The sequence below is a fragment of the Gaeumannomyces tritici genome, assembly GCF_000145635.1.
Source record: "Gaeumannomyces tritici R3-111a-1 unplaced genomic scaffold supercont2.33, whole genome shotgun sequence".
Classification (NCBI taxonomy): Eukaryota; Fungi; Ascomycota; class Sordariomycetes; order Magnaporthales; family Magnaporthaceae; genus Gaeumannomyces; species Gaeumannomyces tritici.
In genome coordinates, this window is record NW_008804577.1 from 1 (window position 1) to 12,539 (window position 12,539).

A 12,539-nucleotide genomic window follows, 5' to 3' on the forward strand; every position below is an offset into this window, starting at 1 on the left:
GGGAGAAAGAAGTCTTTCTGCCAACAATAGGTACCGAGAGGTTTCGAAGGTTGCGGAGGCATTATTACCCACCTTTTCAGCAGCCAAAATTCGCCTTTCGCACCTCACCATCAACCATAAGCGCACGAGAGCGGGTGACCAAGGGACCCACGAGATAAGTGGCAGACCAAGACGCCGGAAGTGGCTTTTTTGGTAGCCAGAAAGGACGGCCCAGAGCCAGAGACCCCGATGGGCATAATCGTAGGGAGTGCAGACCGGATGCGACACGGAAATTGGACCGGCCAGCGTTGCAGGTCCCTTTCCAAAGTATCCTTAGACAAACAAGGACAGGTTTCAAGACGGAGCCAGTCTTGGGACAGCAGTCTGCGGACGGGTCTCGAGACAAAGCCAGTCTTGGGACAGCAGTTTGCGGACAGGTTTTAAATGGAGCCAGTCTTGGGACATACAGGTCTCAAGACAGAGCCAGTCTTGGGACAGCAGTTTGCGGACAGGTTTTAAAACAGAGCCAGTCTTGGGACAGACAGGTTTTAAGACAAAGCCCGGTCCCATGTCCGCGGACTGCTGTCCCAAAACTGGCTTTGTTTTAAAACCTGTCTGTCCCAAGACCGGCTTTGTCTTAAGACCCGTCCGCAGACTGCTGTCCCAAGACTGGCTCTGTCTTGAGACCTGTCCCTATCTTAAAATTGTTTGTCTTAAGACAAATCGGCCAGTCTTCAGACCTATCCGGGTCGAAAACTAGAAACTTACTGGGAGGATGAACAAAAGACTTGCCCATGAGCTTGCTGCTCGTCATACTCTTGCTCCAGTTCGGCCATTTGGCGATCTTCTTGATTCTCTCGTTGCGGCGCCCGCTTCCGTAGGGGCTGTCTGGCTTGGCATTGTGTCTGCCCGCTCGCAGCATTCAAAGGAACGCGACACGATCTACTGTGGTTACGGTAGTGACGACGTCAGCCGAGAGAGATTCGATCGACCCGACTACCCTCCCCTCTCTTTCCCTAGTTCTTAGAAAGGCAACGGGAAACAATTGCACTCCCGCACTCTCTCCCCTACAAGCGTTTTCAGGAGCCCAGCGGGTAAGAATACATCATGTCATAGCTGTTAGGGGACGTTACGTGACCCCGCGCCCTACGCACGCTTTCCTAGATAGTCGTGCCCCGCGATCCAGCCCTACGGGCCTCCCTCGCACGAGAATTCATCCTTTTACACACCACTTCTATTGCACCCCTCCGGTCCGTGACACATCATATGTGCAGACCCTGCCTCAGATAAGCTGTGCAGACGAGCGATCCAAGCAGTGGCTTGGATTGATGACCATTGTGGAGTATTGGCGCAGTGGCATAATGTCACGGCTACCAAGGGGTGCAGCGACCACGTGATTAGCACGTGGCTTTACCCCGCCGTGGATAGATATCCCCGCCTCGCGAGGAGGCCCGCAGGGCAGATTCCTTCAATCAACAACCTTCCGCACCACTAGTTTATTGACCCCCATCTGGCTCCGATACATAAGGCTCGCACCACTGTTCGTTACAATTATCCAAGCCACTACCAGTTGGAGCTTCAGGTTCGATTCTAGCTGCGTGCACATGTTAGACGCTGCACTTTGTGCGGAGGTGCGGGGAATCGAACTGGGGTAGCCGGCTGACAGTGTCTAGTCCTATTTCTGTCGAAAAACTGCTCTTCGCTCCCTCTTTGTTCGAAAAGGATTACGGTTCCAGTACATATACACAGTATGTGGTACGTGCACTCGTTCAGCACGTGCTCGTATGCCACCTAGAATCTTCTAGATCGTCCACACGGTACCATCGAGTACCCTCGTTTTGACAGCAGGGATGGGTAGGGGCGTGGTAGAGTCGTTATCGGAGACGTTCCACACTAGCAGCGGGTTCATTGTTCGCGGCCCACGACAGCGGCGTTAAGACAGCGGCGTCCGCCCGTAGTTGTCCTTCCTGTCGACGTCGACCTTGCCTGTGGCGAGCAGCAGTTTGACCACGGCCTCGTGCCCGTTCGGCCGACGTGCGCGCGCGCGTCGCGGACCAGGACGTGTCGGAGCGGTACCGGTACGGCGAGATCCGTCTAACCCGCTTGGACTTCTACGCGCGCCTCCTGGTCGGCCTCCACACCCGGTACCAGTCCCTCGAGCCGCAGTACTCGGACTACTTTGCGCGCATTTACGGCCCGATCCTGTTCTGCATCGGCATCCTGTCGCTGGTGCTGAGCAGCCTGTATTAGGGATCTTCACTGTCACGGCCAGTAGGGCCCTCGTAAAAAGTAGGAGGCACGCGGCTCTCGGAAACCCGCAGCCCTTATCTAGATAAGGGCGAGCCCCACCAAGTGGGCCCCCACACGGAATTGGGCATATCCCAATTCTGTGCAGGCCGGGCCCTCCGGGCCTCCCTCTCTTCAACAACTAATCTACTTTACTGCTCACGTTTACTTTGCCTGCCCTGGCAGCTCTGATATAGAGAATCATATCCGCAGCTTGACTTTATCGTCTCTGGCGTGGTAGCACTGCTTTTCGAAGAAGCAAACCACGCCAGCAGCCCAAAGTAGGAGCGGAGCAGGGGTACCTTTGGATCCACGTAACGTCATTGGCCGTGCACACAACGTCAGCGGGCCATAGAAGTGGAGTCTGGTCGGCGGGCGAAGTCACATGATTAAGCGTGACTAAATTCGAAGCAACCCGATGATGTTTCATTCTCTACCATTGTCGACATCCTTGCATGGGGTGACAGCCCCGCGCCACCATATCCGGATCCGATGCAGGCTAGATGGAAAAAAAAATTAAAAGGAGGGGCTAGCTCGGGGGAAGCCGACGTCGACGCCTACCAATTATGCCACCAAGGTAAAGGATCCGGTGTGGAAGCGCGTCGTGGCAGCTAAGGAACTGGTCCGGCCCCTGGACGACGGGCCGCGTTCGAGCGGGAGGCCAGGCAGGCCTTCCAGCCTGGAGCATCCTTCACCCTTCGAGCCCACTCGATCTTGCAGCCTGTATGGCATTGAAGAGCGGGCGAGAGCAGACGTGATAGCCCGGCACGAGGACTACCGAGCGCGGCGTTTTGCTGCAGAAAGGAGGCGCACCTGCCTAGGTCCCTTCCTGCCAGGGGATTCTTCGTCGTAATTTCGTCGTCTCAGCCACAAAAGGTGAGCCAAACGCAATCTCCATGCATGATCTGCTATCGCAAGTGTGCCAGGGCCGAGCTGGAAGACATTGATTGGGATCAGTGGACGGCTAGTCTTATCACGAAGTCAGACGGCTCGCCTTTCCAGTGTCGCGAATGCTTCCCCGCAGGGGAGAAGATTTCGGGGTGTAAAGATTGCCTAAGGCAAATGGGGAATAGTGTGTTGTCTCCTGCAGGCCAGCTCCACAGCCGCCTAGGTTGCGAGCACATGTTTCCGGACGAGTTGAAGGGCCTTACGCCAGTTGAGGAGAAGCTCATTGCGCTGAACTCGTGTTATGGGTTCATCACCAAGTACAGTTTGCCGGAGGGGCGTAGACAGAGCGCGAGATATCCGAAGCACGTTAAGGGGCACATTACAGTATTCCCCAATAACGTACAGGACCTCGTCAGCAATGTCCTCCCCCATCCGCTGGTAAAGGTTATGGATGAGATCCATGTCTCTTGGCAGGGGCCGGAGAAACCGGCACCGGGTGACCTATCAGCACTGCTATCAGTGAGGCGCCGTGTCGTCGAAAAGGCGCTGGTGTGGCTTAAGAGGAATAATCCGCTGTACGCGACGATCCACATCGACACGGCCGACATGGACACCTGGGAAGCGCCGTCACACGGTGTGCCCTCTCAAGTCTACGCGCGTCTGGAGCGGAACGAGCCGTCGGCGTGGGAGAAGGCGCGAACGGGACAGGTCGTGCCACCTACGGAGCGCGGCCTAGAAGAAGGGGAACTGAGGGATGTCCGAGAGATTCTTGCAGCGCTAGAGCGGGGAGACGATGTCGGGGGCGGCGAGGCGTGAGTAGGCAGGGGAGCAGACTCGGAGGGCGAAGACGGGGGCGAGGGGGCGGTGGTAGAGCCGGAGGGTGCAGCGGCTGGGATCCACGAGATTAGCTCGTCGGGGGATGTTCGCTCTCGACGTGGGACCGGATGTTGCCGACGTTGAGAAGCTGCGGTACGTCTGCGACGCGCTGGGCCGTAGGGTCGCTGGCGGGAACGAGTCGATCGGGGCACCTGCTCCTGCAAGAGACCCAAGACGCCTGAACACATCGTCTACTGCCGTAAAACCACGCGGTTCCGTAACAAATGGCCAACCTTCAAGCTCACCCCTCGGACACCGCAAGAGTACTGGCTCCGCCTAAGCTCAGGCCCGAAAGATTTCGCAAGCTTCTTGCAAACCACACGCTTTTACGAGTTAACTTGCCCACAGAGACCGAAAACGCACCAATAAACCACAGAACCACTCCCACGACAAAACCCCATCCCCTTCCTTCCTACAATTACACCACTAGTACCTCCCGGAATCTAAGCCAAGGGGGTCGAGATAACCACACTCCCCGATTCCTCCAACCTACCCAATCTCATCAGAGTTTAGGTTAGTATTACAGGCGGAAACGCCTGCAACTACGACTTCCCTTCCATAACCGAACACGAGCTCAAACGGCGGAGCCAACGGGCGCGGTACATTTTTTCCATGTTGTCATTGGGCTTGATTTGCAGGATATTCTGGACGCCAGTGCCTTAGCTTCGTGCACAAGCAGACGAGACAGTGCAAGCAGTGTTGCAGCCCCGTTATATAATGCGTCTGTTGCCAATAAAGGCAGATAAGGTATGGAGATGGGCCGCATACAAGTCAGAATCAAACCCCCACAAATCGGGTGCTGCCTCAGCCTGCCCTGAAGTGATGGAAGCGCCGGCCGTACAAGAAACACCCACGTAGCAGGGTCCAGATACGGCATTACCGCCGTCCAGCCTGGTCAAGATTTCTTCGAGTGCAGTGGAACGACCGGTGCAATCCTATCGGGACACGACTTCATATCGCCAACCGAACTACCTCAGACAATCTCCTGCATGGAGGAGGATTGTTGCTGCATCCAATAGTTACCCTGCTAACTGCGCACAAAACGCGCAGATCGCTACCAACCCTCCCGTGCCTTCCCCTCCAGTGCATTCATTCCCAGCCTCACTGCTTCTGCGTCAACCGCGATTGGGACTCGTCTGCCCCTCGCCAACCCCACCTGCGGCTGCATACTCGCCGGGCATGCGTGCTGCTGCACGTTCCTTCGTTCGCGGCCCCCAACCCATATTGGCACTTCATGTTCACTTTATGTTGAATTGGTGGTAAGCATCAGCACAGACTTTCCTCCCAAAAGCCTAGCGCGACCGCCCGTTTGCCAAGACCGAGGTCAGGCTGGCTACCACATGTGCGCCATCCAGCCCATCTCGCCTCCGTCCTTTTGTTCCACCGCCAACGAGTCTGGCTGGTGTGGACTCTATTGCCACTCGACCCAACCTGAAAGAGATTTTTCATACTTCCCGCCCGCCTCTGGGCTCCCTTCCCTCCCACGCGATCCGTTCCAGCCCGGCTCCTCGCAGCCTCTGTCCTGCTGTTTATCGGCTCCCTCAAGTCAAGTTTTGGGCGTTCGCCGTCACGCAGACTCACCTCACAAGTGGGCGCTTGAGATTTGTCTCGAGAGTGGCGGAGAAACACTTCCATGGTTTGGCTCCCCGGTGGCATGGGTATTGGTCTCTGAGCGCAGCCAAGAGCTTCAAGTCCGCCCCCAGTCCCGGCCTCGCCCCCGGCCCCGACCGCTGGGTTGGATCCGGAGCCCCGACCTCGCCCTCAGGCTCGACCACCAGACTGAGTTTATCGGCCCGAATAGGCGCTGCTCGTCGGTTCCTCGTTGATCGACGGCGTCGAGTGCTCCCGCTTGACGCTGCTACTCTTTCCGCCCTCCTGGCTGCAGACCTGGGTGAATTCGTCGAGAACCGCCTATAGGGGGTGGGTTTAGAAATGGCAGGCATGTTAATATGAAACCAAAAAGGCCGATCGGAAAGGACAGAACGGAAAGAAACTTCTCGAGCCGGAGATCCCTACGTTGAAGTTGTGGCCCACCAGCGACCCAAACACACGATTCTTACTGATCTTTATCCGTATTGTGCGCGGGGTGAAGATGCCAAACGCGACCCTGGTCAGGAACAAGGGGTCATCGCGGTCCGGGATGACGCCGAGGGTCTCCATGAGCAGGTTAAGGTCGACCGGAGCCCGGGGCGGCGCCTCGGGCATGACAACAGCGACACCTGTCTCGCAGAAGCCGCAGTGGCCGCAGCGCTTCTTGTCGCCTGGCAGGTTCATGCCGAAGTGCAAGGCAAGTGCGTAGGCAAAGCACTGCTTTCCCGTCACCAGCCCTATTACCTGTTCGATCCGATGGACTGCGTCGGATTCACGCCCCTTTAAACCGGCGAAGATCTCGTCGGCAAGAGTGCCGATCTCGGCAGGCGTCTGAGGCAGCTTCTTGGATGTGACCTGATACCGGTTTTCCTGCCCCGAGACCACCAAATTGATCAAGCCCTTGTCATGCAGTTCGTTGATCTTCCTGACAATCGCCCGCCGGTTGAGGTTCAGGATCCTAGCGGCGGTCCGAACATCTATGCTGTAAATGCTGCCTCCCACCGGCTTAGAGAATCGAATGATAGCTTGTGCTGCGGGCGACTGGTCTTTCAAGATTGTGGCGACATCGTACTCAGTTTGAGCATCGAATTTGTACTCGCCATACTCGGAGGTGGTGGCGCGGATCAACCCGAATCGCATTTCCAGCATCCCATAGATAATCGACAGAGGGCTAGCACAGATGTCGTACTCAGTCATCTGGGCATAGTGGTTGCGTCTGAAAATACCTTCGACAGGAAGCGCCGTGACCTCGTCGTCAAAAATATTCTGCAGCACTGAAACCACGTCGTCCCGCGTTGGAGTACCACCATAGGCGAGCGACGAGCGAATACCCTCGTCCTCGGGGCAGAGGTAGAACATGCAGGTGCTGGGCTTTCCGTCTCGACCGGCGCGGCCAACCTGTTGACTATACTCCTCGACCGAGCCTGGAATGCCGTAGTTGACCACATTTCGGATGTTGGGCTTGTCGATTCCCATACCAAACGCGATCGTGGCGACAACAATATCGACCTCGTCAGCCATAAACTTGTCTTGGGTAGCTTCCTTGTCTTCCGTTTGCATCCCTGCGTGGAACGGGAGAGCGCACAGCCCAGCATTGACTAGCTCCTTCGCCAACTGAACCGTTTGCCTCCGGGTTGTAACGTAGATCAGCGTTGGGCCCTTGTGTTCCTCCAAAAACGAAAGGAGTTCCTCCAGCTTATCACTAGCGCACTCCACGGGTCTCGCAAGAAGCCGCAAGTTGGGACGATAGAGTGCGGTGCGGAAGACATCGGTCTTGGCGATATTGAAGTCTTTGCAAATGTCGTGAATGACGTTGGTCGTGGCCGTGGCCGTGAGGCAGATAGCCCGCTCGGCCTTAACCTCCTGGATAAACCGGGCGACCTTTAAGTAGTCCGGTCTGAACTGGTGACCCCATTCGAAAATGCAGTGAGCCTCATCGACGGCGACGAGCCGGACCCCACCGGCCACATCCTTAAGACACTTGATAAAGTTCTGGTTGATGAGTCGCTCCGGAGGGCAATATAGGAGACGCAGCGTCCCGTTTCGCATCTTAGCATTGATTTCCTTTTGTTGCCCCCAAGTCTTGGTCGAGTCAAGGCTGTCGACAGGAATGCCCTTGCGCTTGAGCACCTCGACCTGGTCCCTTATGAGAGAAAGAAGGGGGGAGACGACGATGGTGATGCCGTGACCACGCCTAGCGCCACTGGCACGGTCAAGTTCCTCAAAAGCGATTGCCGGCACCTGTGATATATGGCGTTAGTAAGCCAGGGTAATGTCGTTCTTTTTGATCCACGTGCAAGCAATAGTTGAGATGGGAGGTGGCCGGTCCATGTGTCTGGGAGGACTATAATGAGGTATGCTACGCTGACTGACCTGATAGCACAAACTTTTACCTCCTCCCGTTGGCAGCACGACCATGGCATTCCTGCCATAAAGGATGCTGGATATGGCAGCTTCCTGCTCCGGGCGAAATCCATCGTGGCCAAATGTCTGGCGGAGGATCTTCCGCGCCAGCTCGGTTCTAGAAGGGCACGGCGCAGCGTCGTCGGCTTCGAGCTTGATCCGTGGCTTCTTGGCATCTTCTATCGCCGCGAACCCCTCAGCAAGAAAATCGTCGAACTCATCCTCCTCACCCTCGAACTTGCGCTTCAAAGGGTCTTGAGGCGAAGGGCGGGGAGCCTGTGCCTGGCCGGAGACCGCGTGTTCCGGGACGGCGCCTGCCTCGTCCCCGTCGAACAGGTCGTCGACAGATCCGCAGTCGCTCGCAGCGCTCGCAGGTCCAGATGCGGGAATTATCAGGCGGCAGTGGAATGCTGAGGAAATGAGCGAACGGGGTTTCGGGAAAGGCTGGTGAGGTTGAGGACGGTCACGCCACGACTTGACACCCGACAGACGCGTGCGCTGCAAGCTATCGAAACGCGCTGTCACGTGGAGAGAAGGACCTCTCCACCAACCGACACAGGGAAATGCCGCAGCACGCATTGTGTCTACATCGAAATCCTGGTTTTTAATCCTCATGCAGCGCTAAAAGGATTAAACGAAGGTACTTACCTCACTAGGGTTGCTTTGAAACCGGATTTGGTTAAAATTTCCCAAGTTGCGCTTCTACAGTGGGGCAGCCCCAGCTGTCACAGACCTTTTCGCGATGTCGAAAACCGAAGACGTTTCTCAGGTCGTTATTGTCTTCGAGTGCGTAGCAATTCGAGGCTCCCGGACCGTCCAAGGTGCGGGCAGAGCAAGGTAGTGTCCAAGGGTTTGAAAAACCGCCCCTTCGGCACTATCCAAGGCTAATAAATGGAGACCGTTTCCACCGAGTCCAGCCTGCCCTTTGGCCAATTCTGTCGTGCTCGGCCGTTCACATGCGCATCCATAAGGCCCCCGACATCAACGGGGGCCTCTTGCAGTAGTGGGAGTCATCATGCAGTGGGAGTCCTACGCGGCAGTGTGTACCATCATGGAGTAGTGGGAGACCTCGTGCAGCAGCCGGGTAGGCCCAGCCAATGTTGTGATCCAGCGGCTTGGATTGATTACCTGACAGCCAATTGGCTGTTTTCATTCTGTTGGGCGGTGCACAGAGATTTTGCAGGGCGGTCCTCAGGGTCTAGAGCTACAAAGGTGGGGCATTGCGGCGCTCGAGACACCACTCACACATCCGCAAAGCCCCGCCTCTGCTTCCTCGGTGATGTCATCGCGTTTGCGCACGATCGCAGGCAAAGCTGGCCTGTGTTGCGCTGCTCTTGTATACCCTCCGAACGCAGATTTCCCGGAATCGAGTCTGCCCGTGGTTCTTGATCCCTCATATTAAAGCGATAGTGACGAGCTTGAAGGTAGGGAAGCCTTTTATGATGAATCTGGAATCTGTCGCTTTCCTCTGCGGAAGTTATCCAACATCAGGCATTCTCGCTACGCCCTCTCTTGCACACTATATGGAATTTGGGGCCGCCATGGCAAACCCGGGCGAGCATCATAAAGGTAAAGCCCAATGCAAAGAATACACCATACATGCAGATGGTTAACGAAATATTATAGAAGCCATTGGAGAAGGCCCTGGCCTGCAGCGAGATGACTGGTTTCGCGAGGCAGGGCACGGCCGAGTCATTTTCCCACACGCGGCGGCGTATAGCAGTGACACCGGTATGGCGCTCCATTCCAATCCGTGCACGGGAGATGGCATTGCTTAGCGCTAACGAATTTATTCCTGCGCTTGGAGATACCTGGATTCCAGTTGCCTCTGAAGCCCCGGGCCTCAACGAGCTTCCGAGTAGCCATCAGTACCCAGCACAGCGACTTCTGGAGCAACCATCGGAGAGTGCGCCAGAGGCCTATGTCTGGTCGGCCGGACAAGCGAGTTTCAACAGCCAATATTTATCTAGAACCGGCCTCTACCTTGACCATTCACATCCGTTCCCCGGTGCCAACGAGAACCAGGGTCAAGACGCTTGGGGCCTTGACCTGATGCAGTCGGCCGGCTTCTCCACAGTTCCAGCTGCGCTGTTTGGTTCCTCTGTACCACTCGACGAACCCTTGAACGCTTCGGTCCTTTCGACCGAACCCGATTCTGGCATTGGTACAGACGCTCTGTGCACCTCCCGTCAAGTCGCTGATCTTCCGCAGTGCTCTATATCATCAAACGCCCGCGCTGCCCCCACAAAATATCATTGCCAATGGCGTAACTGTTCTATGCAATTCGATCTGCCAAGCCTACTTACGTACGTTCTACCTCAGCCTTACTTCTATCATACTTCTAACAAGCTGCTAGCAAGCACGTCCATACCCACACGAAGCCAAAACAGTGCCCATTTGCCCCATTCAACTGCTCTTGGTGGGGAACTGCTGCGCAACGCGAACTTGACAGCCACATCAAAATTCACCATGGACGTAGAGGGAAAGATAGGTTCAAATGTGGCTGTGGCAAAGGATACACTCTGCAGGAGAACTTGGTTCGCCATCAGACCAGGAAAGGCTGTGCAAAGGATACTGACGAACGAACGGAGATGTTACCTTCCAGTTAAGCCAAGCCTTTCTTGCTATCGACAAACATGCCCGCTCCCACGACGACCGTCGGTGGAGAAGCTTCGAGTCTTCCTCTCCTCGATTTCCCATCGAAGCACACTGTATCTAGATCTCGAGGGGAGGAACCTTAGCCGCAACGGGACGCTCGATATTCTCACCGCCCTCGTCCGCCCCACGAAAAAGACAAGCCTTATCGACGTCCACACCCTCGGCGACGCCGCCTTCACCACCGCAAACGGAGCCGGCAGGACGCTCAAGGGAATCCTCGAGGATCCGGACGTCCCAAAGTACTTCTGGGACGTGCGCAACGACGCCAACGCGCTCTGGTCGCACCACCGGGTTCGCCTCGCGGGCGTGACCGACGTGCAGCTGCTCGAGAATGCCGCGCGGCGGGGCAACAAGACGCGCCTTTGGGGGCTCAGCGCGGCTGTCGAGCGCCACCTGAACCCGCCCCAAGAGCTGCTGAGTCCCTGGCTCCAGAACAAGAAGGAAATTGCCGGCCTCATGCGAGCGGGCGAGGACGTCTTCTCGTGCCGGCCCCTGACCGATAGGATTGTCTGGTACTGCGCTGGCGACGTCGCGCACCTGCCCGCGCTGCGGGGCCTGTACGCCGGTAGGCTCAACGCCCGGCGGCTGGAGCGGGTGCGCGTCGAGAGCGTCAGGCGCGTCGACGAGGCCTGCGGCCCGGACTACGAGCCGCAGTCCGAGGACAAGACGTTCGGCCCTTGGGGCTCGAGGAAGACTAGGCCGTCCGCCGCGAGACCGATCGCAAGGTTTGTTCACCACCATGCCCGTTTTCCCCTGCTTTTTTTTTACAGCTCCACTTCTGATAGAGACTTAAAAACAGTGTGACTTACGAAAATAACATTGTAGTAACTGCATGACCTCAGGGAGAAGCTGCTGCCGTAAGACAGTTACCCTCGGCATCACTGCCCTCACTTTGCTCGTGGGCGTCTGGAACGTTTGGTAGGGGGCCTGTTGTTATCGAAAGAACCACAGAGATACCCCTCGTAGAATCACGCGTCTATCACTTACATCTCCAAAAGAAGAAGTGACCAGGATACTCCGTTACGGCGCATCATGTCGTTCAGGACAGAGCAGAGGCGGCAGCACGACATGTTTTCGTCCCACGAGATGGCCTCACTGGGGAGGAGAATCGACCGCTCCTGGACGGGGCGGAACTGGCGAAAATCCCCGCAAAAAAAGGACGATTGGTATACCGCCGAAATCTTCTGCGCATCCGCGGAGCCTGCAAAGCTGCTCGTTCACTGCGTGCAGCGTCCGCGCGCCGAGCATGCTGACCTCGTCGATGATCAGCAAATACTTCTCCTGCCAGTCCATCCGGATTTGGCCGTCGACTCGCAAATCTGCTGCGCTCGAACGCCTGGTGCCGTCTTCGGTCTTGTTGGGTCCTCCCCGTGTTCCGTCTTTTGAAAAACTGCAGGCCGAGTGAATCGTCACTCCTTCGATCCGTGCAGCCGCTGTCCCCGACGTTGCCGTCACTAACAGACGATGCCCTATCCCCTTGCTTGCAAACAGCGCTGCGACGGCCTCGATTACGCGCGACTTTCCCGTTCCGCCCTCGCCGCCGACAAACAGGCACAGCTGGGAAGTTCCCCGCTCGTCGAGACGAATTCGATCCAACTGTCTGCATACTAGCTGCACGGCAATGCTCTGTCTTCCATTGAGCGTCAAGGACTCCGCGAGTCGCCTTCCCGCCTCGGCGAACGACGTGGCCGCGCCGAATTGGATTCTTGTCGACGGTCCCCCGGCTCCCGCCAAACGCTCCGAGTCTGCCTCCGTAAGCTGGACGTCTTGCTCGCCGAAACCACTCAGGACGCTGTACACGGCCGCGGCGTGGCCCGTTATGTCATCATCAGCTCGGCTCTGTATGCCCTGGATCATCC

General features: G+C 56.7%; 6 protein-coding genes across 6 annotated transcripts in view; 3 read left to right on the top strand and 3 right to left on the bottom strand.

Moving 5' to 3' along the window:
- Positions 1 to 542: 542 nt before the first annotated feature.
- On the bottom strand, positions 543 to 901 carry GGTG_13678 (hypothetical protein; the record flags this gene model as incomplete). The annotated part of the gene is made up of 2 exons (XM_009231595.1): positions 543 to 672; positions 748 to 901. The coding sequence occupies 2 exons, from the start codon at positions 899 to 901 to the stop codon at positions 617 to 619; spliced, it is 210 nt and encodes a 69-aa protein (XP_009229859.1). The 3' UTR covers positions 543 to 616.
- A 928-nt stretch (positions 902 to 1,829) lies between these two features.
- On the top strand, positions 1,830 to 2,504 carry GGTG_13679 (hypothetical protein; the record flags this gene model as incomplete). The annotated part of the gene is made up of 2 exons (XM_009231596.1): positions 1,830 to 1,889; positions 2,038 to 2,504. The coding sequence occupies 2 exons, from the start codon at positions 1,830 to 1,832 to the stop codon at positions 2,227 to 2,229; spliced, it is 252 nt and encodes an 83-aa protein (XP_009229860.1). The 3' UTR covers positions 2,230 to 2,504.
- Positions 2,505 to 2,689: 185 nt separating this feature from the next.
- Positions 2,690 to 4,864, top strand: GGTG_13680 (hypothetical protein). The gene has a single exon (XM_009231597.1). It carries the CDS (start codon positions 3,166 to 3,168, stop codon positions 3,967 to 3,969), a length of 804 nt encoding a protein of 267 aa, XP_009229861.1. The 5' UTR covers positions 2,690 to 3,165; the 3' UTR covers positions 3,970 to 4,864.
- On the bottom strand, positions 4,846 to 8,930 carry GGTG_13681 (hypothetical protein). The gene is made up of 4 exons (XM_009231598.1): positions 8,671 to 8,930; positions 7,993 to 8,606; positions 6,046 to 7,860; positions 4,846 to 5,940 (listed from the first exon to the last, which is right to left on the bottom strand). Exons 2-4 carry the CDS (start codon positions 8,599 to 8,601, stop codon positions 5,815 to 5,817), a joined length of 2,550 nt encoding a protein of 849 aa, XP_009229862.1. The 5' UTR covers positions 8,602 to 8,606; positions 8,671 to 8,930; the 3' UTR covers positions 4,846 to 5,814.
- A 1,521-nt stretch (positions 8,931 to 10,451) lies between these two features.
- GGTG_13682 (hypothetical protein) lies at positions 10,452 to 11,790 on the top strand. The gene is made up of 4 exons (XM_009231599.1): positions 10,452 to 10,521; positions 10,628 to 10,683; positions 10,742 to 11,405; positions 11,506 to 11,790. Exons 2-4 carry the CDS (start codon positions 10,659 to 10,661, stop codon positions 11,600 to 11,602), a joined length of 786 nt encoding a protein of 261 aa, XP_009229863.1. The 5' UTR covers positions 10,452 to 10,521; positions 10,628 to 10,658; the 3' UTR covers positions 11,603 to 11,790.
- GGTG_13683 (hypothetical protein) overlaps positions 11,664 to 12,539 on the bottom strand; it is a gene marked incomplete at its 3' end in the record, with an annotated part of 5,847 nt that continues 4,971 nt past the window's right edge. Inside the window, exons 4-5 of the mRNA XM_009231600.1 lie at positions 11,902 to 12,472; positions 11,664 to 11,813 (exon numbers count right to left, since the gene is read on the bottom strand). Coding sequence (XP_009229864.1) covers positions 11,664 to 11,813; positions 11,902 to 12,472 — 721 coding nt within the window. The remainder of the gene's footprint in view (positions 11,814 to 11,901; positions 12,473 to 12,539) is intronic.

Coding starts and splice junctions, on each gene's coding strand:
- GGTG_13680 (XM_009231597.1), top strand. CDS start 3,166: ATGATCTGCTATCGCAAGTGTGCCAGGGCCGAGCTGGAAGACATTGAT.
- GGTG_13681 (XM_009231598.1), bottom strand. CDS start 8,601: ATGCGTGCTGCGGCATTTCCCTGTGTCGGTTGGTGGAGAGGTCCTTCT. Junction 7,861..7,992: donor GTAAAAGTTTGTGCTATCAG/GTCAGTCAGCGT, acceptor CATATATCACAG/GTGCCGGCAATCGCTTTTGA. Junction 5,941..6,045: donor TGGTGGGCCACAACTTCAAC/GTAGGGATCTCC, acceptor CACCCCCTATAG/GCGGTTCTCGACGAATTCAC.
- GGTG_13682 (XM_009231599.1), top strand. CDS start 10,659: ATGCCCGCTCCCACGACGACCGTCG. Junction 10,684..10,741: donor CGCTCCCACGACGACCGTCG/GTGGAGAAGCTT, acceptor CACTGTATCTAG/ATCTCGAGGGGAGGAACCTT. Junction 11,406..11,505: donor GCCGCGAGACCGATCGCAAG/GTTTGTTCACCA, acceptor ATAACATTGTAG/TAACTGCATGACCTCAGGGA.